Raw genomic sequence first — 25004 nt, 5'->3', positions numbered from 1 at the left:
TAAAATAAAACTCGTTACTGGGTTAAAAACTAAAAATATGTCATAACTTATTACGCAGATTACATCACAATTATAAACAGCTGCATCTTGAGCAGAAAGAAATAGCGTCATTGCTTCCTCCTGTCATCTGTTTTTCATAAAACAGTTCATGAATAGCGCATGTGCGATATTGATGTACAATGAATTACACACTGAATAACCTCGTGTCATATATTGTCTCAAAAACAATTAATAACAAAAGTTAGAACAGCTGCCTCTCCCTGTTTTCTGGGGTTTTGAGGGCTAAAAACCAGAAACGATAACAATATAAAATTTGTCAACGCTTTTGGAACAATGGCGCTATGGTTGTAATAGCTTCTTTTCATCCCATTGTCAATTTTGTCATTAATCTCTTAATATAACATAACGGGATCCTCCATTACCCTTCGGTATCTTACAGATTCTCCTCAGGAGGTCCGCAAAAGGCTTTTTCTCCTGCACATACAAAAGAAGCACATGGTGTATATTCAACCTTCGCAACATTAACTTCAAAATAAATCAATTGTACCCCTTAGGTGATCTCCAGGCTAAGAGTAAGCATTCTTATCCTTACTACATGACCCAGATTATATCCAGCTGATGGAACAAGACACATTCCCCGCCCAAATTATACCATAAAATTTCAAATGGCATTACTTTATTCTGACGCTAACTGGTCACAAATTAAATGAAGTGATGCAGAACATTTCTAAGAATCTGAGAAACAAGTTGCACCCTTCCACAGATATAACAAATTACAACACATTCTAACAGGGGGATACAGTATAAAGACATTGGTTAAAAATGATAAGAATGGCTAAGCAAACAAAAGCATCTTAAGAAGGCTAAAGCAGAAAATGGTTGATAAAGCTTACCTCTGAAGTTTTTAGTCTTCCTTTGAATTTGGCTACGAGATCTTGTGTGGTTAGTGGAGTCTTTTGCATTAAAACAGCTCTGATTTCTTCCTCAGTCACGGGTCCAGAAGCTGCAGAAGAAGACCCTGCCTTTGATGATGGTGCTGGTGATGTACCCTTTGAAGGCCCGTTACTTTTGGATGCAGACCCATTTTCTTCTTTCACAGTTGGTTTTGTTTCCTAATTGAATGGGAAGGGGATAATGAGGATTTCAGTAACTCTTGCATACAATCCCCCATAATGAACTTTCAAACTAAAGTATTAAGTCTTAAAAAATAAGACCCTTTTAAGCAAAAGCTATATCACGTTTGAATGCATCAAAAGAAACTAACGCCAAGTTAATTCGTCAATTCTGCATTTCAAGAGCCTATTTATGCAGCTAAGTTTTATGAAAGATAATGTAGTATGCGTATTAATTTTAAACCATCATAAAATAATGTGATGCTGAACCATTAAAGGTGTTTGTCTTCGTAAGTAGTGGTTATATAGCCAAAGTCTTCTTTTCTCTGAGAATAAAAGAGAAACTACTATAATGAAGGGCCTTAATAATCAACCAAACACAGAAAAGCAATGGCATACGTTTTCTGTTTTAACTTTCTTTGGTTGAGCACTATTAGATGCTTTTGAATCCTCATTTAATTTCCTCTTCCCCTTTGAAGACTTAGAAGTAGAGGGAGTCCCCCGAGCAGTTCCTGATGCTGCAGGTTTTAACGGACTATTGTCAGCTGGCTCTTCCTTAGGTGCATCCTTCTGCTTTGGAGCAAATGCAGCAGGGATGCTAGCATCGTCATTCTCCTAGATGAAATAAAATGACCAATTAATGGATGAAAAATGCTCACGTCTAATTCATCGTGCAAGTGCAAAAAGTTGTGCCTCACCAAAAGATATTGTAGTTTGTACCGAGCTATATATATCTTCCATGTAATTGGAAGTAAAAAGAATAATGGAACAATTATAGTTGCAGCTAACAAAATAATAGAGAAGTGAAAAAACATAAATGAAGAAAATGAAAAAGAATAACCATACATCTTCGTCATCGTCATCATCCTCGGCATCAGATTCATTCATGCCACCAGCTCGTCCAAGCAACATCTTCAGCTCTTTCCCAGATTTACTCAGACCTCCTCCATCTTCATTATCTTCATCCTCATCCTCCTCATCCTAAAATAATATATTAGTGTAGTTTCATAATAAACCAAGGGTGAGTACCAAGAGGGTTAGTTCCTAAAAATGGGTTGCAAAATAATTGAAATTTACCTGCTTGATTTCAGGAGGAGCAGGAACTTCAGGAGCCAAATCTTCCCTTTCCTCGGGATCATTGCCAACAGCTTCATCATCATCAGTGAAAATCTCTTCGTGTTCCCAATCATCACCTAAAAGATGTGCATACGTATGATTAGCAAGAAGAATAAGCATATACATGAAGATTTCAATAAGATTAATAACTTCAAATAAAATTAAGTAAAAAAAAGGCCATCTGTAGGCCAAATTAAAAGTAATTACTTGAATTGAATGCAACCAATAAGCAAAGGATACTAATGAGAAAATACACTACCTAAGCCCACCAGGTTAATAGTCGCAATGACTAGTCATGGTTAATATTAACAAGTACACTACACTGGTGTTGACAATGTTCTCTTTCTCTAGCTAAACTCCATTTTTTTTCTTCTTATAAAAAAGTTCTGTAGTTATAACCATCAACAACATCTAAGGCAGTCAACTCCCAATATTTGATTCACTTAGCATCCAATTTGCTCTTCAAATTGACTCTCTAGGCTATATCCTCCACCAAGAATACACGTATAAAAACACTGAAGCAATCAACTGAAAATGATGAATAAAACTTCACAAAAAGGAGAATTGATGTGTAATCTAAAATAACTGCTTTGTAGCATTTTCATCAGAAAAATTAACTTACCCTTCTCAATATCATCATCATCCTGATCAAGGTCTCCTCCCCTTGGACCTTCTTCATCGTCATCGCCATCTCTTTTATCAAGTCCAAGTCTATGCTTCCTTGTTGCCTCCTCCTCTTCGTCCTCCTCCCCCTTATCAGAGACATGACCCTCATCATCATCACCACCTTTTTTGCGGCCTTTCCCGGCAGTGCTCTCCTTCTCTTCAAATTTTGCACGTTCACCAAATACAGCAGGTCCATTATTTGCAGCTTTCATCATCCATCTTTCATATCCATCTGCAGTTTTCTTTCTATTCTTAATTTTCTCTTCTGCTTCCTCCAGAGTCAATTGCTTATACTGTGCAACCTTGTTAAAGTTGTACCTAAAGATTTTTTTACGAAAAGAGAATAAATATGCATTATTATACATCTGCATTCTTCCTTTGATTTGACTGGTAAGCGCAACAAAAAGAAAAATAAAACTAAAACCACGGGAAAATTCTCAGAGAGGAACACCACCCTTATTCTGAAAAGAACAAACATACCAAGAACCAGCAGGAATGGCAACAAACTCCTTCCTTTCCATCATGAGAAGGTAATATGTAGCTGATTGTGCACCTTCGAGATTACCCTGGTATTGGAACTGACCCGTTTCATCCTCCAACAGCCAAGGCTTGTTCTTGTACTTCTCCTATGACATACAATAAGCAAATATGCAGGAAATAAACATCTGGGATTTCCATGGTGAAAGCAAAAATACAATGCTAACATGTCAAGCTTCAACGAAAAATATTAGATAAGGGGAATATCACTTTCAATCCCATATCATCAATTTGCACATGGAAGGATGGATAAGATTCAATACCCGCAAAGCATCAGTAATTTGGCGGTTCTGCAGTCCATCCTTCTGAAGGGACCACTTGTTTTCAGCACTTTTCTTCTTAGAGAAATTAGGCAACCCAGTCACGAATCTTCCAATGAAGTAATTTTTGTCAGTGGTTGAGCTTGCACGAACATTATATTCCTGTCACAAACAACACCATTGACCATATGCTTTCGTTAATCAGCAAATAACAATAACGAAAGAGTAAAAATGCTAGTTTGTATATGCAACTGTCGTAATGCTTGCAACGAAGCGAAAGGAATTAGAATGCCATGCCATCGAAGAACCAAGTATGAATTATTAGGTGGAAAAACAATAGAAATCCGGGAAGGGAAAAATGAATGAATGAACGGAGACATCGGAATTGAAATCGAACTCGAATCAAGCGAGTGATGGTGGCGCCACAGTCGAAGCATTTGGCCTTTTTCTCAGCCATGGTCTTGCCGCAGGTCAAACAGAGAGTCATGTGCTTGCAATTGCTTCCGTAAAGGTCGGTGGTTGATCCACATCCACCGCACGACGCCTTCAGTTGCAGGTCCATCGACATTTTCCCGGTAATCAATCAATCCAAAACGCTAATTCGCAAGAGTCTACGGTTTCATGTAATAAATTCAATAGCAATTTTTGGTGCGCATCTTCTAAGATTTTAACTCAGCGGCGCGCACCACCGATTTGTAATGTTATGTATGTAATAATATCTACGACGACGGTACGACACTGAATTCATCTCCCGACTTTTCCTCAGATTTGAGCATTCTCTCAATAGGCTTGGCATTTTATAGCACTGCGAGGTTACGAACCCATCTGAGCTTGGGCTTGCACATTAATTGGGCCTTTAAATAAATTTATTTTTGAATAAATATCCTATTCGGTCCTAACTTTTTTTGTCCGTGGGAGATATTACACCTTAATCATTCTTAAATCTCAATTAAGTCTCACCCATTAAGAAAAATAAATAAATTGACCATTGCTACCAGATGACAAATAACCGTGTCAAGTGTCACCTCCAAAAGGTTGCAGGAACTAAAAATCTCTCTTTTCTTTTTCTTCTTTTTTTTCATTTTTTTCCTTCATCAAAGGCGAATTTTATTGTCATCCCTTACACAACCACTAAATCCTCATTTTCATTCACCTCAAGAATTCATGATTCAAAACCCTTCCAACTCTCACCATCCAAAACCCTTCCAACTCCTTACACAACCACTATTTCACGTTGCTTCACAAGTCTCTGACTTTGTGAGCCAAATAGAAGAAGAAGAATAGAAGAATAGAAGAATAGAAGATACAGAAGTTGAAGAATTGAAGCGTGGCATGCCGCATGCATACTACATAGTATTAGGGGATTTTTATTTTAATAAATAAAATAATTATAATAATTATTGAAATAAATAATTTAAAAAATATTTACCAAAATAAATGTCCTTCCCTTATCTCGTTTACATTATAAACGAGATTTGCATGTATCTCGTTTACAGTGTAAACGAGATAAGACAGGTGGACGCAACACATGTATAGTGTAAACGAGATACGTATATTTATAAATATAAAAATATAATTTCTGAAAATAATAAAAAAATATTAATAATATCAATAATCCAAACTTTTAGCATGCAATTAATACTTAAAAAAGTTGGTAGAAGAGATTAAAATGAATATGTTTGATCAATTAATATTCAAAAAAAGTACATAAAAAATTGAGAAAATAACCATTTTTAACCATGAAAGATTCGAACACTGACATTTTTACCCATAAAAAATGAAAATTAAAATTATACCCATGAAAGATAGGCTTTTGCAGACAAAATTATCCGAATCCTAAAAAATTAAATACAATTCCCAAATTACCCTCATAATATATCGGGTAAAAAAACAAAATAAGCCATGGTTGGTTTAATATTACACGAATAAGCCAATGAAAAAATTGATTCAACAATCAACCAATGTGCATAACTATGTAATTCGAATCACCACGATTCGAACTCAATTTGAATGTAGTTCGAATTAGTGCAATTCGAACTACTTACACGCATGCATCCAACGTAATTTGAATTGGTGCAATTCGAATTAGCTTAACTTAATTCGAAACATGCTGATTCGAATTAGCATGATGTTGCAACCCTATATAATTCGAATCTCACTGATTCGAACTATGCACGTTTCACCACTAGTAGTAATTTGAATTGGGGTGTTTCGAATTACATATTGGTCAATTCGAAATGTGCTAGTTCGAATTAGTGAGGATGTTCACGTTTCGTAATGTTGGTTCACCACAGAGGATCGATTAAGAGAAAAAATTGTTCGAGAAGTCTGTTGAAAACACAAGGCAAAGAAAAGCTCTACAATAACATAGTTACCGAAAGTAGCATTGAAATGCCGTTTTCAAAGTACAACATCATGATAAAATTCTAACGAACCGAAACATAAATAGTCAAAATACAATAATAAAGTTCGCTAAAATACAACAATGAACATGAAAAAAAGCCATACAAGATACATCAATCATCTAAAAAGATGCGAACCGGTGAAGCAACGACGGGGTACTCGTGTCCTCTAGCCTCTCCGGATAAGCGGCTCTTTGTCTTCAATCTCATCATCCTCCTCGTCCGGGGCAGGCTGTGCAGGTGGCCTAGGCTGGACGGAGGCCCCAGACGGCTTGGCACCTGAATGTGATGCAGCAGTATAGGTGGAAGGAGGAGTACCACCCAATGCAAAAGGGTCAGCAACTGCCATCGAAGGAGGCTCGTTAAGATCGACAGCTAACGGTGCAGGCGTGCCAGAACTCTGACCACGCCGACGGGCCGCATCATCCTCCTGCATGATGGCAGTAAGCTCATCTAGAAAGTGTGAACCGCTATATGCCGCATCAAGCCCGTCAGCTGCCAGGAAGTCTGAAAACATCGAACCCGGGCTAACCCAAGGCGTACTCTCCTGATGTGTCATATCATCGGCAGGGACACCAACAAAGTAATCGCCTAGCGGCCCTAAGCCAAGTCCACCATCACCCTGATCTGTCCCGTCCCCCATACCAGAGCCGTACCACTCATCTCCATGCCCTACATGATGGGGACTAACACTCCCCACTGCAGCATGCCCTCCAGCGTCCCCACCCACGGGCCCGTGCCGATCGTCGTCGTCGTCATGACCATGGTGTCCGTGATCGTCAGCCGCAGCACGTCCTCTCCGTCTGCCTCCGTGGCCTCGTCGTCTTCCTCCAGGGCGGCTGTCCCCATCACCCTCCTCCATAGCCTGGTCCAGCCACCTCCACTCGCGCTGGCTTCGACGTGTCCCCACACGAGCTCTCATCTCAACCCGACGCCTATCCGGGACGTCGTCAACACGATCCATGTCGGGTACTCGCCCAGCACCCCTCTGCGACACCTCCACGGGAATAGGAACGGCTCCCGGATCACCCAAATACATCTCTGGTGACAGAAACCTCTTTCCATGCTGACTCTACCACTGCAGGTAATCATGTGATGGTCCAGGGTCTGCAACAACATCGTACCGAAGAACGTGGTCGGCACGGCTCTCCCAATGAAGATGCCATAACTAAAGAGCCGACGGGAACCAACGATCACCCCCTCTCCCGTCCTTCGACATCAGAAAGTCGATGTTCAGGGCGGGATGTGGACGGGGCTAGACTCCGCCGAACTGCGGTAAAACCCTATCTATCTGATGCCACTCTATCACGGCAAAGTAGATCAGTGACGTCACAGATCGTCACATCGCCATATGCCGAGGCTCCAACACCTCCGGATGCACAACCTGCAGTACCTTGGGGGAGCTATAGGGCATCCAGATAAACTGCAGAAATATTCCAACATTTTTCAGTTCAATCCATGATCTAAAGTCAAGAAGTTTAATTAATTAAATAAACATAGTCGGTTAGTATACTCACATCGGTGGCCTGTAACATGTCTAGCCTCAATCTCCAGTTCTGCACTCTAGGTTCCTTCTCGCCACCGGAAGGGTTGTAACCTGACCACCTACATCTCACATCGGTGTTACAACTAATTAAAAGTGTGAAAGATTTGTATAACATAAGAGGCGAACATTTAATCAACTATTTTAAATTGAAATAGAAAGGTCTAAGAACGGTACCTCGAGGCCAAGGGCCAGCTGCACGTATCATACCCAGCAGGCCTAAACCTAGGAAAGCGCCAGAAGATCCAGGACTGAAGTAATTGAAGTGGGCCCGCTAACTTTACCATATGTCTGTTTGCCACTCGGCACATGCACCGGTACAACCATGCTAGTGCTGCAGACCCGCAGCTGTAGGTACCCATCTCCTCAAGCCTAGCAACGTATGGAAGCCATCTGATGTGAATGCGGTTGCTGGACTTGTCGGCAAACAGCTGAGTACCCAACAACATCATGATATATGCACGAGCAAAGCGCCGCATAGTCTCCTCATCGGCTCCTGTGGGGCACTCCCCAAAAGTTTCCTGGAACCAAGTGCAGTTTACAGCGAACTTCTGAACTTGGCTCGGAGGAGGAACCACTCCAAGAAACTCCTGGAACCACACCCAGGCAGGACGGCCACCCTCGATGTATATATGGAAATTCGTAAGGCAACCACTGACATAGCGTCCGTCCACTGGCAACCCCAACTGGTATGCCACATCCTGAAGTGTGATCGTGCACTCTCCGAACGGCATGTGAAAGGTGTGCGTCTCCGGACGTCACTGCTCGACGAATGCACTAACAAGGGGCTCATCTAATCGGAACCATCTATCGTTCAGCCTCACAAGATGGTATAATAAACCACATACAAAAGTAATATAATAAACCACATACAAAAGCCATATAATAAACCACATACAAAAGTAATATAATCAACCACTTCCAAAACCGCATTTAAACCCGCTTACATAAACCACATACAATACCGCTTACAATTCCACTAACAAAATACCACTAACACAAACCGCTAACTTAAACCGCTAAACTAAACCGCCTATCAAACCACAAACAAAACCACTTCAACAAACCACATGCAATACCACCAACAAAAACCACGTGCAGCATCACAAAAATAAACCACCAAAAAAAAACTAACCTCCTCGTTGATGACCCCGGTAATATGAGCCACTCCATCCAACCGATATAGTCTACCTAGATCGTCCTCCATCAGCTAAATACTCTGCTCCAGCCTTTATCGGAGCGAAACTAGGTCGTTTTTTCTGGGATTTGGTGGGGTCTGAGAGTGGAAAAGTGGTTCGAATGGGGTGAATTCGAACTCCTTTTATAGGAAAATCTAGTGTAATTCGAAACACCCTAATTCGAATTACTACTAGTGGCGAAACGTGCATAGTTCGAATCAGCATGTTTCGAATTAAGTGAAGCTAATTCGAATTGCACCAATTCGAATTACATTGGATGCATGCGTGTAAGTAGTTTGAATTGCACTAATTCGAACTAATTTCAAATTGAGTTCGAATCGTGATGATTCGAATTACATAGTTATGCACATTGGTTGATTGCTGAATCAATTTTTCTATTGGCTTATTCATGTAATATTAAACCAACCATGGCTTATTTTTGTTTTTTATCCTAATATATCATAACTCTAACCTCTAATTTTACCCCCATATCACTATTCCTCCAATCCCAAATCCTACCATCACTTTTATCCACAACTACATTACTGCCGTCATCACCACCACTGTCACCTGCGAAGTGCCAATCGGAGAAGCCAGGGTCCACGGGAATTTCGGCAGCGAATATGGCACGGAGGTCTGGTGGGAAGGTGAAACCGAACTCGGCCTCGGCGCGTGCGAACTCAGCGTCGGAGAGACCCGATTGGACCTGAACACCTGACTTGCGTAGAGGCTTTATGACTTTATCGATGAGCGAAGAGAATGAAAGGAGGCCATTTTTTACCGGGAGCAAGGATGGTGCGGAAGTGGTTAGAACGGATGCAGCCTGGGACGATAGGCGACACAAGCCCGCTATGTGGACCGGATTTAGACCAGTCATCCTCTGGTTCACGTCCACCATTATGTTGTGTTTACTGAAGTGGGTATGTAGTGTTGTTGTTCTGTTTTTTGTGGGTATTGGGGTTGCAGTTCCGTTATGTAGTTTGTTTTGAGTGTTTCATGGAGAGAAAAAGCTTTGTGGCAGAAGAAGAGTTGAAATGCTTAGGAAGCCAAATCAAAAGAGGATTATGAAGAATAAGGTGAAGGAGAAAACGAGGCCAATGGTACAAAAATTGAAAAATAGTGAAATCTTTTAATTGTGTTCTTTCTCTTTGCTATTTTGGTATTTTTTATTTTGAAAAAAACAAAGCAATTCTTTTTTTTTTTCCATTTTTACATGAAATGGGATCTATGATTGGATTTTGATAAAAATAGAAGAGAATGTACCAGAGATAAATAAAGTTTTGGATTTGGTGAGTTTTACGATGTGTGTGTTCTAAGTCTTCATTGATGATGATAATGGATACTGATGGTGGAATTGAACGTGTGTTGGGGTAGTGTCCATGAGCAATAGAAGTGGTGATGGCAGTGGTGGTAATGGTGATGGCGGCAGTAACGACAGTAGTTAGAGATGAGAGCAGTGGTAGGATTTGAAATTGGAAAAATGGTGGTGTAGAATAAAATTAAAGATTAAAGTTAGATTATATTAGAGGGTAATTTGGGAATTGTGTTTAATTTTTTAAGATTTGGATAATTTTGTCTGCAAAAGTCTATCTTTCATGGTATACTTTTAATTTCCATCTTTTATGGTTAAAAATGTCAGCGTTCCAATCTTTCATGGTTAGAAATTATTATTTACTCAAAAAAAATTCAGATTAAATTATAGATACAATTAGATTGATTTAAATTTGAAAATTAAAAAACTCGTACGTGTTCAAGTTCCATGATGAGAATAAATACGGTAATTGTGTCCACTCCTAAAAATTAAAAGATGGAAAGCGTGAAGTTGATGGATAAATAAAATAGAGAAAGGATGGGGAGATAACCGTTTTAATTGTGTGCTAGGGAGATGGAGATAACTGTTTGCCCATTGTTAGGAGAAGTTAATGGGGATAAATAAATAACTATTTGCCCATTGCTAGGAGAGGTTGATGGGGATAAATAAAACAGACAAAGAGTGGGAGATAACTATTTCAAATTTTCAATTCTCTTCTCATTTTTCTCTATTTTATATCTCGTGCATTAATTTCATGCTTACGTGCTTATTTTAAAGGAAAAATTTTTCTAAAGGACCATTAAAAAGATTTAATTATTAAAAAGGACTTTTAATACTATAATTATTAAAAAAGACCAATTTTTTTATAATATTTATATAAGAAGAATAACCAAATCTTTTTATAAAGAGAGAAATATATCATTAACTATTTTTTTATTTATTTTTTATAATATTTAATATATGCTGTTTGATTCTCAACATTATATAGATATGTATGAATATTCACTTGGGATTAATTAGTTAATTAATTTAGGAAAAATTAATACTCTAAAAAATCGTTAAGGAGATTTAATTATTAAAAATAATCTTTAATATTAAAATTATTAACAACGATGAAATCTTTTTATAATATTTAAGAAAAAAGACCAAATCCTTTTATAAAGAGACAAATATATCTTTAATTATTTTTTATAATTTTTATATTAATATTTTTTTTTTAAATTTTAGTAATTTTTATTATTTATTTATTTATTTTACTTTTCTTATCTTTTGTCTTTTTTTTCGTTGGGTAAAGATCACAAAAATAAAAAAAATTAATAAAAATAAATAATTAATTAATAAAAATTACTAAAATTTTAAGAGAAATAAACTTTATCAATATAAAAATTATAAAAAATAAATAAAAAATAATTAAAAATATATTTGTCTCCTTATAAAAAAATTTGGTCCTTCTTAATAATTTTAGTATTAAAAATCTTTTTTAATAATTAAATCTTTCTAACGGTTCTTTAGAATAATTTGTGCATTTATGTGCTTTCAAAATAAACGTATTAACGTGCTTATTTTAAATGAATAGTTCATCTTCTTTATTATTTAAAATAGACTGTTTATCTTCTCTATTATTTAAAATCGTCCATTAATAGTTTTGTCCAATTTAAATTATTAATATTTTTTATTATTTTTAAAAATTATATTTAATTATTTATAAATACATATATCTCGTTTACACCGTAAATCTTATTTACAGTATAAACGAAATACGTACAAAATTATCTCGTTTACAGTATAAACAAGATAAGAGAGATATTTATTTCGATAAATATTTTTAAATTATTTATTTTAGTAATTATTATAATTAATTTATTTATTAAAATAAAAAATCCCATAGTATTAATGCGTTTTTCGTTTCTCTCTCCTATTGTTTAACTTATTTTATTATTATTTTAGTATATCAATAAAATCGTTTTATTATCATTGTAGCGTAATAATGAAATTGGTGTCTCCATAAGTATAGTAATTCAATATTTCTCCCTTTCACTAGTCAATAGTCATGTTGCTGTATTGAATAATATATTATTATATAGTATTGTGATTGTTTCATAGTTGGCCCCTTCATAGTTATACATGTAATATTGTGATTGTTTCAACGTGTGATTTTATAAAATTGTTAGTGTATTATACATAAATAATTATATTTACTCTTATATTTACAATATAATATTTTATTAATTTAATATATTATTTAAATTTTAATTTATAAGATATTCTAAATGTGTCGTATCCAAATTAAAAAAACATATTAATGTATCGCGTGTCGTATCGTGTCCGTATCGCGTGTCGTATCCGTATTTCTTAGGCTATCAGCGATAGAGGAAGAAAGAAATTACGGCAAATACGACAAAGAGCGATAATAATAAAAGTTGCTTTCATTTCTTATTTTATTTTTCATTATATAGTAATGGTTGCAGTTTTGGTTGCTTACCGCTCCATTGTATTATGTTAAGCTCTCTTGTTAAAAAAAAAAAAAGACAGAGCGGTGACATCAGACAGCGGTGAAGTACCTCGCACGACAATAAAAAGAAGAAAAACCGTAGCTTGAGACTATTTTTGTATGCGTTGAAAGAAAGTATATTGAAGAAGAAGAGGTAGAGAGGGAGTTGTGTAAGGGATTGAAAGAGTTTTGGATGGTGGATTTTTGAGGTGAATGGAGAATGAGGTTTAGTAATTGTGTAAGGGGTGGAATCCGCTATGGATGAAGGAAGGAAGAAGAAAAAAAAGAGATAGAGAGGGGGTTTTTAGTTCTTGTAACCTTTTGGAGGCGACACTTGACAATGTTACCTGACACGTCAATGAATAACTGTTTGTCATCCGATAATAGGAGTCGATTTGTTCATTTTCTTTAATGAGTGGAGGGTCTAATTAAAGTTTAAAAATGATTAAAATGCGTTGTATCTCATAAAAAAAATAGGGATCGAATAGAGTATTTATTCTTTATTTTTTATATATTTATAATATAAAAGATTGTTACATAAATAATTAATCACAATTTGTCATATCAATAAAAATAATACTTTAAAAAGTTACACAATTTTTACTAGATAACGTATAAATTTTTTTAGCTGAGATATCAAAATTAAGTTTTCTATTTATATATTAAAAAAGTTGTCCGAAATAAGATAAGAATTTATTTATTTTTTCCGCTATAATAGGAAATAAGATTTTGTTAGACTTATAATGTATGATTTTTGATGTATATGAAAGCTGAAAACGGCGTTCAAGATAATGATTATGTTTTTTTTTTAATATCTTTGAGTTTGGTAAGACAAAAATTAATTTATTATAGATTAAAATTTTATTTAAAAGTTTGGAATTGACTAATGTATTATTATATATACAAAGTAAAATTTAAATTTTTAATATTTTTTTAGTAAATGTTTGGTTGATTGGGTACCAAACGGGTCGAACAGATGAGATGGGAGACAGTGGAATCTGGACTGGATTGTTGGTAAACGGGTGGATTATCCGGGCTATGGTAATGGAGAGTGAGAGGCTGGGATCTTGCGACCTCACGAGCTATGGTGTTGGAGAGGGGGGAGCCACCTGCAAAAAGGACTCCGACGCTCAAGTTAGGGATCCGTACAGATGGCAGTAAAAGTGAGGAGATAGTGACGTACCTCGGGGAGGGGTAGGGCCCTCCCCCTATATACTCTGTACCTAGGGTGGGTCCCACAAGGGCAGACCCACCTTCTAGGAAGTTTCCTTTTCCCCCAACTGGGTCGGGCCGAAACAGTGCCCCAACGTGTCAGCTATAGTCGTGAGTGCCGTTGTTAGCGCGTTCTGATCAGTTGGAGCGTGCCCCCTACACGCGAGCCAGCTTCGCCATTTTGGGGAAGTGCTGTTTGTCACCTCGTTCTTCGCGCCTGCAATTAAGTGTATTTATGACTAATTTGAAGGCAGGAAAAAAGTCTATTTTACCCCTGACCTTCGCGCTTCTCTGTGACAGTTACTCTTTGCTTTGGTTTCCTTTTCCTTCCCTTATGCTTCCATTCCTTATTTCCTTACAAACTTCTCTTTTTCCTTCTACATTCTCTGAAGCTTTTCATTTGAAATCGATTCAGCAAGGTTTCTTCAAAATTTCGCAACTCCTTTCGATCATTATCATTTTCCTAGTGAATGGTTCCTTCCTTTCATGTTTCTTAGCTTTACTGCGTGTTTATGCTACCTGTGTGTTTTTCACTTCATGCCTATTTGGATTAGGTGTTGGGTTTGCATGTTTAACCATGCTAGATAGATATTAGGGGAGTTGCCATTTAGGTTTCTGATTTTTTATCTTCACTTAGTTGTAGATTTAGCCTTGGCTTAAATGTAGATAGGCTCGCTGTAGCTTTTAGTGGTAATTCCCTGCGATTGTAGTGCTAGCTCTAGTTTTTCCGGCTTTCCGACCTAGTAGCCTGACTTTGTGGTGCTCCCACTGTAGGTATGGCGCAACTTCCCCTTCCGAGACCCCCAGTTGACAGATACACCTGAGTCACCTCGAATGTGAAGGATACACCTTCACAAATAACGTTAAAGGAGCTCACGGAGTTCCGCCTTTGCGACCAGCTATGTGGGGGAGGTGACGAGGAGGGGCGTTATGAGGTGTTCGTTCCCGCCGCCCACGAGCACATATGCCAGCTTAACCATAATACCCCTAGATTGCCGACTGGATATGGATGTATAAGTCAATGTTCACCGTCCTGGGGGTTCGTATCCCCTTCACCCACTTCCAAATGACGCTTCTTAACCGGTGCGACGTGGCTCCGTTGTAGTTGCACCCGAATAGCTAGGCCGTCATCCTTTCATTCGAAATAGTTTGTGAATACCTCGAGCTGCCGACCTTCGTTGAGGTATTTCTCTGACTGTTTGTCTTGACTAACCCATCCAAGGAGGGTAGGCATAAAAAGGGGTTCATGTCCTTCCGGACCGCTCAAGGTAGACGAATCTTCGGGACATTCGAAGATTCATTTCATGGCTTCAAGGATAAGTTCTTCAAGGTCCGGCCTGTCGAGGGTCATCACCCTTTCTGGTTAACTTTGGAGGGGGAGAGACGGATTCCGACATATTGGAGTTTCGGGGCCGGGTCCAATGCCTTCACCAAAGTGACGTATAAAGGCTTGACCCAACGAGACAAGAATGTAGCCGACGTGTTGCTGGCAAAATTTAACAAAAGTAACATCAACCCCCATCTTTTAATGGGTGATCGGGAGACGGGTAGAAACTATGTGGGTAAGTGGTCGGTTGGTTCTAGGGTTGCCCTTCTCTTCCCTTATATATATACCAGCCTGACAACTTGTGTGTTGCAGTGAGCATGGCTGCCGAACATACTGGTCTTGAAGATTTGATGTCTCAATTCCTTCCTGACTATAGTGAGGACAGCTCGGCCACCCAGTCTGTCGAGCAGCCAACCTCCCCTAATGCCGAGGCGCAGTCGGCCCCCCTCCCCCACCACCTAAACCTAGCGGCACAATTGTTACAACTGGTCCCAACGGCAATGGAGTGGTGCCTCCTGAGGTCGAGTCGGCTGAAGAGGGTACCGATGTCGCGATAGTCGACAACCCTCGTAAGCGGAAACCGACCTCTAGTACCGTGATGGAGAAGAATTTTGACGCTGGGGGCTTCATTGACTCCCTGCTTATGCCTGGTACAGATGAGTTCTTTCACGATGGTGACTTCGGTGCTCAAGCTCGGTGGATTTACCGATGCATGCTGCGGGCCGTAACTATTGCCAGGCGGGCAGAACCTATCTTAACTCAGGCCGGGGCCTTGGATGGGAAGTATCGCCAGTCGCTTCGAGAAGTTGAGAAGTTGAAGTCAGAAGTCAGGAGCTTAAAGGAGAAGTTAGCCGACTCGGAAGGAAAGCTGAAAACTTTCGACGAGACGGTCGTCCGGCTCCTTGAACGAGAAATGAATCTGGAGTCTGAGCTTAACTCTGCTCGTGGCAAGACCTCTGCAGCCCAGACCAAGATTACTACTTTGGATGCCAAGCTTGAGGAGGCCACGAAGTCGGTTAAGAGCGCCAAGGACGAGGTGGCTGGGTTGAAAGGAGAGGTCGCCGGCTTGAAGAAGAAGAACAAGGACATAGTGAAGAAGGCGAGGAAGGTGATTAATGGGACCGAGGAGGCGATTAAAGCCCAGGTCAAATTGCTTTCTCCTGACTTTGACACTTCTGCAATTGGAGCCTTCAAGACTATCCGGGATGGTCGGATTGTGGACATCCCGAAGAAGTAATGTAACTTTATTGTATTTCGCTTTGGGCTCTGTAATAGCTTATGTAGGCCTTTGAACACTTGTTTTTAATGAACTTGTTTACCATTTTGTCGGTAGTTAATGAATTCTTTTCTTACCGTTTGTTGGTAATTAACGACTTGCTTGCCTTTAAAGCGTTTGCTTACCGTTTTGTTGGTAATTAACGACTTATTTACCGCATTGGTCTTGTCTGGTAATTTAGCTAATTGCACCCTGTTTGATTTGTCGATAATAATTGGGGAAAATAACCCGTGGTTGGATGGCTCCCGGGGTGATCAATCCCGTGAGGCCGTAACCGTAGCAGACCGGTAGGTTGGTAAGTAAATAAAATAAAGAGAAAGCAGTGATGAAAAAGGAATTTGTTAAGCAAATAGCAGAAATTAACAACTTGCAATGATTACTGGCAATACCTTCGCGTAAAGTAAAATGGCAATAATTTCACAGAGTAAAAGATATTACTGAATCGGAAGGACAAGTGGTCACTCCGGTCTCTAGGAGTAAAACCTTGTTAAATTTGTCGCTTTCCATGTTCGGGGTACCTCCTTCCCGTCTAAGCGTTCTAACTTGTATGCCCCATTGCCGACCACTTCTTTTACTCTGTATGGGCCTTCCCAGTTAGCCGACAACTTTTCTTCCCCAGGGGTGGGGAGCCCTACATCATTGGGTCGTAACACCAGGTTGTCTGGTTCAAATCTTCTTCTTAGCACCTTGGCATTGTAGTGAAGTGCCACTCTTTGCTTTAGCGTCGTTTCCGACAAGTGTGCCATTTTTCTGGTTTTATCAACCAGGTCTTTCTCTACAGCCTCCTCTACTCCGCCCAGGAGTACCCGTGGACTTAGCTCCCCGATCTCTACAGGGATTACTGTCTCGACCCCGTAGGTAAGTCGGAAAGGCGTTTCCCCAGTATAGGATTGGGGCGTTGTTCTATACGACCATAGGACCGATGCTAATTCGTCTGCCCACGCTCCCTTCCTCTGGTCGAGTTGCTTTTTCAAACCCTACAAGATGACTTTATTTGCAGCTTCGACTTGGCCGTTGGTTTGGGGATGTTCTACCGACAAGAACCTTTGTTTTATTCCCAAGCTGTCGAGGAACTCCTTGAATTTCTTGTCCACAAATTGTGTCCCATTGTCCGATATCACGGACTCTGGGATTCCGAACCTGAAGATTACCTATCTCCACACGAACTTACGGCAGTTAGCTGACGAGATGCTGGCTAATGATTCTACTTCAATCCACTTTGTGTAATAATCAATGGCCACAATCAAGTATTTGACCTGTTCAGGGTCAACTAGGAAGGGACCCAGGAGGTCGATCCCCCATTGGCTGAAAGGCTAGGATGCCATTAGCAGGCTGAGTTCGGATGCTGGCGCCTTGTGGAAGTTTGCATTTTCTTGGAACTTCTTGCATCTCTTGACAAATTCTTGGGAGTCTGCCATCATTGTGGGCCAAAAGTAACCGGCTCTGACGAGCTTCCGAGCCAAAGCCATCCCCCCCTATGTGATGGCTGTAGCAACCCTCATGGACCTCCCTGAGGACGTAGTCTGTTTGGTCAGGTCGTAGGCACTTCAATAGGGGTTGACTCAGCTGTCTCTTAAACAGCTGGCCTTGCACTATTGCGTACTTGGCTGCCTCCCTTCTCAACACCTTTGCCTTCTTGTTGTTGTTAGGGAGCTTGTCGCTTTCCAAGAAGTCGGTGATTGGGTCGATCTATGAAGGATCGACGTCTACTCGGGTTGCGCACAGGGCGACTGTTGGTTCTTTTACCAAGCCTTGAATTAAGGAACGCTTTCCCGTTCCTAGTTTTGTGCTAGCTAGTTTGGATAAGAGGTCAGCACGCGTGTTTCTTTCCCTTGGGACATGCTGTACCATGACTTCTTCAAAGTCCTTGCTCAAGTTCTTAACCTTTTTCAGGTATTTCTGTAGTAGGGGGTCCTTGGCCTGATACATCTCGTTGATCTGGGAGGTGACGACCTGAGAGTCACTGTTCACTTCTACCCTTGTCACCCCCACTTTCTTTGACAATAGCAAGCCGCCGATAAGGGCTTCGTATTCCGCCTGGTTATTGGAGACCGGGAACTCAAACTTGATGGATTGTTCATACACTATCCTCGACGGGCTCTCGAGGATTATCCCTCCTCCTCCAGACGTTTGGTTGGAGGCTCTGTCAACGTGGAGCTTCCACCGTGTGCCCGGAGCTTTGTGAAGGTCTCCCGTGACCTCCACGAGGAAGTCGGCCATGACCTGGGCCTTGATCGCATGTCTCGGCTCGTACTGCAAGTTGTACTGAGATAGCTCAACCGCCCAGGTCATCATCCGTCCCACCAGGTCGGATTTTTGTAGGACTTGACGTATTGCTTTATCTGTCCTGACGACGATACGATGACTTTGGAAGTACTGTCGTAGCCTTCTAGACGAGGTTAACAACGCATACGCCAACTTCTCTAACTTACTGTATCTCAACTTTGCTCCTTGAAGTGTTTTGCTAACAAAATACACTGGCTGTTGGGCCCTCCCTTCTTCCCGTATCAAGACGGCCGCCAAGGCCTCATCGGTTATGGCTAGGTACAGATACAGTGCTTCAGAGTCCTTGGGTTTCCCGAGAACAGGAGGTGCCAACAGTATTCTTTTGAAATGGTGGAAAGCCTCCTCACATGCTGGGGTACATTCAAACGCGATCCCTTTTTTCATCAGGTTGAAGAATGGGAGTGCCTTTGCTGCCGACGCACCGAAAAAACGTGACAAGGCAGTAAGCCTTCCGGCTAACCTTTGTACGTCCTTGACGCATCCCAGGCTATTTATTTGCAGGATCGCTTCACATTTTTCTGGGTTGGCTTCCACTCCTCTCTGGGTTATCATGAAACCCAAGAACCTATCAGCTTCTATAGCGAAGGCACACTTGAGAGGGTTAAGCCTCATGTTGTGCCGTCGAAGAGATGCGAACACGGTCTCTAGATCACTGATGAGGTCTTCGGCCTGGGTGGTCTTCACCAGGATGTCGTCTATGTACACTTCCACCGTTTTGCCGATAAGATTGCTAAATACCTTATTCATTAGCCTTTGATACGTAGCTCCTGCGTTTTTTAGTCCAAACGGAATCACCTTATAGCAGTATGTACCCCCTGGCATTATGAACGCCATTTTCTCCTTGTCTGGCCGGTGCATCAGTATCTGGTTGTAGCCAGAGTATGCGTCCATGAAACTCAGAAACCGATACCCCGCGGCCGCGTCTACTAGGGAGTCAATGTTAGGGAAGGGGAAGGAATCATTGGGGCATGCCTTGTTGAGATCAGAATAGTCCACGCATATTATCCACTTCCCATTGGCTTTCTTGACTAGGACTATGTTCGACAGCCAGGTCGAGTAGTCCAGGTCGAGTAGTCCAGTTCTCGAATGAACCCTACTTCTAGTAAGCTGCCCGTTTTCCTAGCCACCTCGTCAGCCCTTTCTTGGGACATTTTTCTCCTTCTCTGTGCCACAGGTTTAGCTTCTGTCTTTATAGCTAGGTGGTGTGACATGAACTGGGGGTCAATTCCTAGTATATCAGCTGGTGTCCAGGCGAACAGATCGCCGTTTGCTCGAATCATTTCCACCAATGGTTCTTTCAAGTTATGAGGGAGGTTTCTGTCCACGAAGGTGAACTTTTCGTCTGAGTCACCGACTCTAAACTTCTCAAGGTCTCCTTCGGTTTCTAGTCTCGGTTTGTCGTCGACCCTAGCGTCCAGATCAGCTAGGAAGACCTCGGATGCCTCTTTCGACTTTTTCCTTAGGGAGAGACTGGCATTGTCGCATGCGACTGCCGTTTCCAGATCTCCCTGATATGTGAGCATCTTTCCTATTTTTTCCTAGTGAATTTGCATGTAATTTGTTGAGTTTAATTAAGAATTAATTATATTTTAGCCACTATGGATGCTATTTTGAGTTTTGTGCAATACTGTTTATTTTAGGTAGTATTCGGCTGGATTTGATGGAGTTTTTGCAGCACAAGAATCAAAGGAGATGGCAGCGAGGAGCGACGCGCACGCGTGCCTGACGCGTGCGCGTGATTTGGAAGTATCCATGGCGACGCGTGCGCGTGACTGACGCGTACGCGTGACTCGCAGAAAAAGACCATTGACGCGTGCGCGTGACCGACGCGTACGCGTGACAGGCGCAAGACACAACAACAATACGCGAGATTGGACCTGCCCACTTCAAGTTAGGCATACTAAAGCCCAAGTTAGGCGCAGCTTCACTCAACTAAACTCCAATTCATGATGCCAAGCCCAAGTTAGGCGTGGATCCTAGTGAAGCCAAGTGGTCCCCATCCATCAATTGAAGATTTGCTGATTGCTATAATTAATTCTAATTTAAATTCAAATTTTAAAAATAGGAAAAGATATTATTTTAGTTTTAAAGATAGATTTTAAATTAATTAGGATTAGATATAAATAGGGGGATTCCACCTCAACATTATTAGATCCCAGACTACCAAAATACATTTTATTAGAATCCTTATTTTTTACTCTGAACCATGAGCAACTAATCCTCCATAGTTAAGGTTAGGAGCTCTGTCTATTTCTATGGATTAATTTTATTGCTTTTTCTATTTTAATTTATGCATGGATTTATAATTTAAGAATTTTTTTCATTCTTTATCTTATGAATTTGGGTGGAACGGAAGTATGACCCTCTTTCTATTTGAGTTCTTGTAAAACTTGGAAAAGCTCTTTACTTGAACAATAGCTTGAAAACATATTCTCCTAAATTTTAATTATCTGGATTTAACGGGATACGTGACATATAATCCTTTTATTTTTGGGTAATTAGAATTTTTGTGGCATATAAACTGGAATTTGATCATGCAGCTTCTAATTAGAATCAACTGACCAAGGAATTGGCAGTTGATGAATTTTATAGGAGATTAGAAAGGTCGAAGGAATTAGGGTCTAGTCACATATAGTTTGCCATAAATTAAATCCTACATAATCAAAATAGTTAGTAAGAAAAGTTAATCCGGAAAAATAGATAACTCTGAAACCTTAACTGCTTTCTCAATATTTTATTCCCAACTTATTCACCTGCCTATCTTCAAATATCTAAATTTATTAATTAATGCTTTTGAACTCTCAAACACTATTTTCTGCTTGTCTAACTAATCCTATCAAACACTATTGTTGCTTAATCCATCAATCCTCGTGGGATCGACCCTTACTCACGTAAGGTATTACTTGGTACGACCCGGTGCACTTGCCGGTAAGTCTATGGTTAGAAAATCTGCACCACTCCCCTGATGGATCCCACCGACCCATCGTCAGCAACAAACTTCATCATCAATAACTTAGTACATATTACCGCTCTGAACTCATTGATCGTTTTCCTTCTCATGATGAGGTTGTAGGCCGTGGAGTCCCTTAGAACAATGAACTCCGCCATTACCGACCTCTTCCCTCGACCTCCTCCTATGGAGACTGGTAGGGAGACTATTCCATCAGGCTTGATAAAGTTATCGCCTAAGCCGACCACACCGTGTTGGTGAGTTTTCAGGTCGGTGTCTCGGAGGCCTAAAGCATCAAACACGTTACGAAACATGATGTTCGAATCGGCTCCAGTGTCCACGAGGATTCGCCTGACCAGACCAGTTCCTCCCCTTGCTGTGATCTCCATTGAAGGGTTCTCCAGCAAGTCGTCAAACCATTGGTCCTCTGGTCCGAATGATATTGACGGGACTCTCCTGGAGGAAAGCGCAGGACTAGACGATGACATAGCCAAGACTTTGGCATCTTTCTTGCATGCCGACTTCGACCTAGGGGCAACGTCTCTCCCGACTACAACGTTCACAATGGTGAGGCCGCCTTCATTGTCCTCCTCGGGCTCTTGCCTTGGTCTTACTGCGCGGCTCCTGTCGTCGCCAGATCGGTCACGATCTCGCCTCCTGGGTTTTCTTATGAGGTGAGAGAACTCTGCCAGCTTACCTTCCTGGATCGCCTGCTCTAGAACATCCTTCAAATCGAAACAATCTTGGGTCTTATGGCTGAAGCCCTTGTGGTAGTCACAGTAGAGATTTTTGTTCCCTCCAGTTCTATCCTTGAGTTGTCGAGGCTTCGACAGGATGCCTTTGTCGGCTATCTGCTGGTACACCTCGACGATCAGGGCTGTCAGGGGAGTGTAGTTAGTGAACTTCCCTACTCGGGGGAATGGGCTTAAAGGCTCTAGCTGGCCCTCCGTCCTTGGAGTGCTCCTTAGGCCTTTCCCCGTTACTGGGTTGACGAGCAGGGTTATGGGCGGGTTGCCGCTTGTTGGCTACCACGACTTGGCTAACCTCCTCGTCGTTGATGTACTCCCTGGCCACATTTTGGATTTCTTGCATCGTCCACACAGGCTTGGTGGTAAGGTGTTTCCTAAAATCTTCATTCAGCAGCCCGTTTGTCAAGCACAAGCTGGCTACCAAGTCAGTCAGGCCGTCGATCTCCAGGCATTCATCATTGAACCTATCCAGGTACTTCCTGGTCGGTTCCCCGCTTCTCTGCGTCACCGCTAGCAAGTTGATCGGGTGCTTAGCTTTAGCAATACGCGTGGTGAATTGAGCCAGGAAGGCTCGAGTTATGTTTGCAAGAGTGGTCACGGAGCCTTGGGGGAGAACGTTGAACCAACGGATTGCCGACCCCGCTAAGGTTACGGAGAAGGCGCGACATCTCACTTCATCACGCACACCATCCAGATTCATCATGGCCTCAAAGGCCGTTAGATGTTCTTGAGGATCTTGGGTGCCGTCATATCTCATGTCCGTTGGCTTATCGAAATGCTTCGGTAGCCGGACCTCGAGAATGGAGTGGTGGAAAGGGGTTGCCCCCATTATCACAGGGTGTCGTCGCCTCCTTGGTCTTTCTCTTCTATCCTCTCGGTTTTTCTCCTCAGCGTGTCTCGCTGGAGGTCGGGTGTAGATTATAGGGTCTTGCCGTCTCCTCGGCACCTCTCTACTTTTCCCCTGGCTTTCTGGGTCAGACCGGGGGGTCGGTGTGCTACTGGAGCGGTCTCTTCGGGGACTTCTCCCTCTGTTTTCCCCTCCTTTGAGGAGACTGGGAACGATATTGGCTCAGGGCAGGCTGGTAGCGCTCTCTGTTCGCTAGCTCCCACTCCAGGTTTTGCACCCTGTGGCGCAGCTCCTGCATTATCCGAGCATTGTCGCTCCCCGTCCCTCCGAAGGGACGCCTTTCCTGGGAGTGGGAGGGCGCCTCGCCGAGGGGGGGATCTCGTGCCCTCACGGGAGGAAGCCAAGGAGGCTACCCTACTGGCTCGGTGAACCACCTCCTCCCCACGTGGCACACCTCCATCATCTCCTTCCACAGGACCTAACAGAAAATCCATTCAGGCCAGTCCCCACAGACGACACCAATGTTCGGTTGACCGGGTACCAAACGGGTCGGACAGATGAGATGGGAGACAGTGGAGCCTGGACCGGGTTGTTGGCGAACAGGCGGATTTCCCAGGCTGTGGTAATGGAGAGTGAGAGGCTGGGATCTTGCGACCTCACGAGCTGTGGTGTTGGAGAGGGGGGAGCCATCTGCAAAAAGGACTCCGACGCTCAAGTCAGGGATCCATACAGATGGCAGTAAAAGTGAGGAGACAGTGACGTACCTCGGGAAGGGGTAGGGTCCTCCCCCTATATATCTTGTACCTAGGGTGGGTCCCACAAGGACAGACCCACATTCCAAAAAGCTTCCTTTTCCCCCAGCTGTCAGATGCTGCACTGGAGGGGTGGAGGTGCCGGGTCAGTTTCCCAGTTCAGGTTCGACGACCTTGTTAGGCCGGCCGCCTGGATCGGGGCATTATGCCAACTGGATCGAGCCGAAACAGTAAATTAATAAAAATTAGAATAATATTGTATATTTAAGTCTTTTTGTTAATTAAATTTAACTAAATTGGTTTAACGTATTAAAAATCAGTTATGACTAGTATTATTTTAACTTTTATTATTTAACTTAGTTGAACTTGACTCATAAAATATTTGAATATATAACATTACTCAATAAATTAATCACTAAACCAACTCAAATTAAACAATAATTTTAAATTGTATATATACATAGAGATGCAAAGTCAAACAAATTAATCCTCTGTAATAAGATTGGAAAAAAATGGCGATCCATTTTCGTTTAAAAAAAATAATTAAACTTAAACATTTTCAGCAACTTTAAGTTAATTATGTTGTCTTCGTTTCTGTCTCTATTCTTTTGAATGGTTAACCTTAAAAAAATATTAAGTGATTAACACTTTTAATTTTTTTGTTTTTTGTATTGTAATATATAAGAACTCGAAATTAACGAAAAATAACTTGAAAAAAAATAGTTTTAATAAAAGTCGATTACGTGGTTAAAAATAAGGATAAATTTTTTTTATTTAAAAATATTTAAAATACTGATAAATTTATTCATAAAAAAATAAAATTAATTTTATACTAATAAAAAATAAGATTTTTTTGATAAAATTATCTAAATTTTAAAAAATTATTAAAAATTCTTAAATTATCCTTTAACTTAACTCTAATTATAATTCTACTCCATTCTGATTCTGAATTCAATACCACTATCACCACCTATCATCTTCGCCCTTG

General features: G+C 41.0%; 2 protein-coding genes across 2 annotated transcripts; both read right to left on the bottom strand.

Annotated features, from left to right (window-relative positions):
- Nucleotides 1–4524, bottom strand: LOC112722843 (transcription initiation factor IIF subunit alpha). Its single transcript, XM_025774021.3, has 9 exons — nt 4089–4524; nt 3695–3853; nt 3375–3520; nt 2851–3212; nt 2190–2305; nt 1959–2093; nt 1512–1727; nt 894–1112; nt 1–474 (listed from the first exon to the last, which is right to left on the bottom strand). The coding sequence occupies exons 1-9, from the start codon at nt 4257–4259 to the stop codon at nt 385–387; spliced, it is 1614 nt and encodes a 537-aa protein (XP_025629806.1). The 5' UTR covers nt 4260–4524; the 3' UTR covers nt 1–384.
- Nucleotides 4525–21658: 17134 nt separating this feature from the next.
- LOC112721909 (uncharacterized) lies at nt 21659–23246 on the bottom strand. The gene is made up of 2 exons (XM_025772932.1): nt 22652–23246; nt 21659–22545 (listed from the first exon to the last, which is right to left on the bottom strand). Exons 1-2 carry the CDS (start codon nt 23244–23246, stop codon nt 21659–21661), a joined length of 1482 nt encoding a protein of 493 aa, XP_025628717.1.
- Between the last annotated feature and the right edge of the window lie 1758 nt (nt 23247–25004).

The sequence above is a fragment of the Arachis hypogaea genome, chromosome 11 (assembly GCF_003086295.3).
Source record: "Arachis hypogaea cultivar Tifrunner chromosome 11, arahy.Tifrunner.gnm2.J5K5, whole genome shotgun sequence".
In the NCBI taxonomy this organism is placed as follows: domain Eukaryota; kingdom Viridiplantae; phylum Streptophyta; class Magnoliopsida; order Fabales; family Fabaceae; genus Arachis; species Arachis hypogaea.
Note: the sequence above shows the minus strand (reverse complement) of the source record. Positions and strands in the feature narration are given on the sequence as shown.

Coding starts and splice junctions, on each gene's coding strand:
- LOC112722843 (XM_025774021.3), bottom strand. CDS start 4,259: ATGTCGATGGACCTGCAACTGAAGGCGTCGTGCGGTGGATGTGGATCA. Junction 3,213..3,374: donor GCCATTCCTGCTGGTTCTTG/GTATGTTTGTTC, acceptor AAAAATCTTTAG/GTACAACTTTAACAAGGTTG. Junction 475..893: donor GAAGACTAAAAACTTCAGAG/GTAAGCTTTATC, acceptor TTGTATGTGCAG/GAGAAAAAGCCTTTTGCGGA.
- LOC112721909 (XM_025772932.1), bottom strand. CDS start 23,246: ATGGGGGCAACCCCTTTCCACCACTCCATTCTCGAGGTCCGGCTACCG. Junction 22,546..22,651: donor TAACCCTGCTCGTCAACCCA/GTAACGGGGAAA, acceptor CTCCCCTGACAG/CCCTGATCGTCGAGGTGTAC.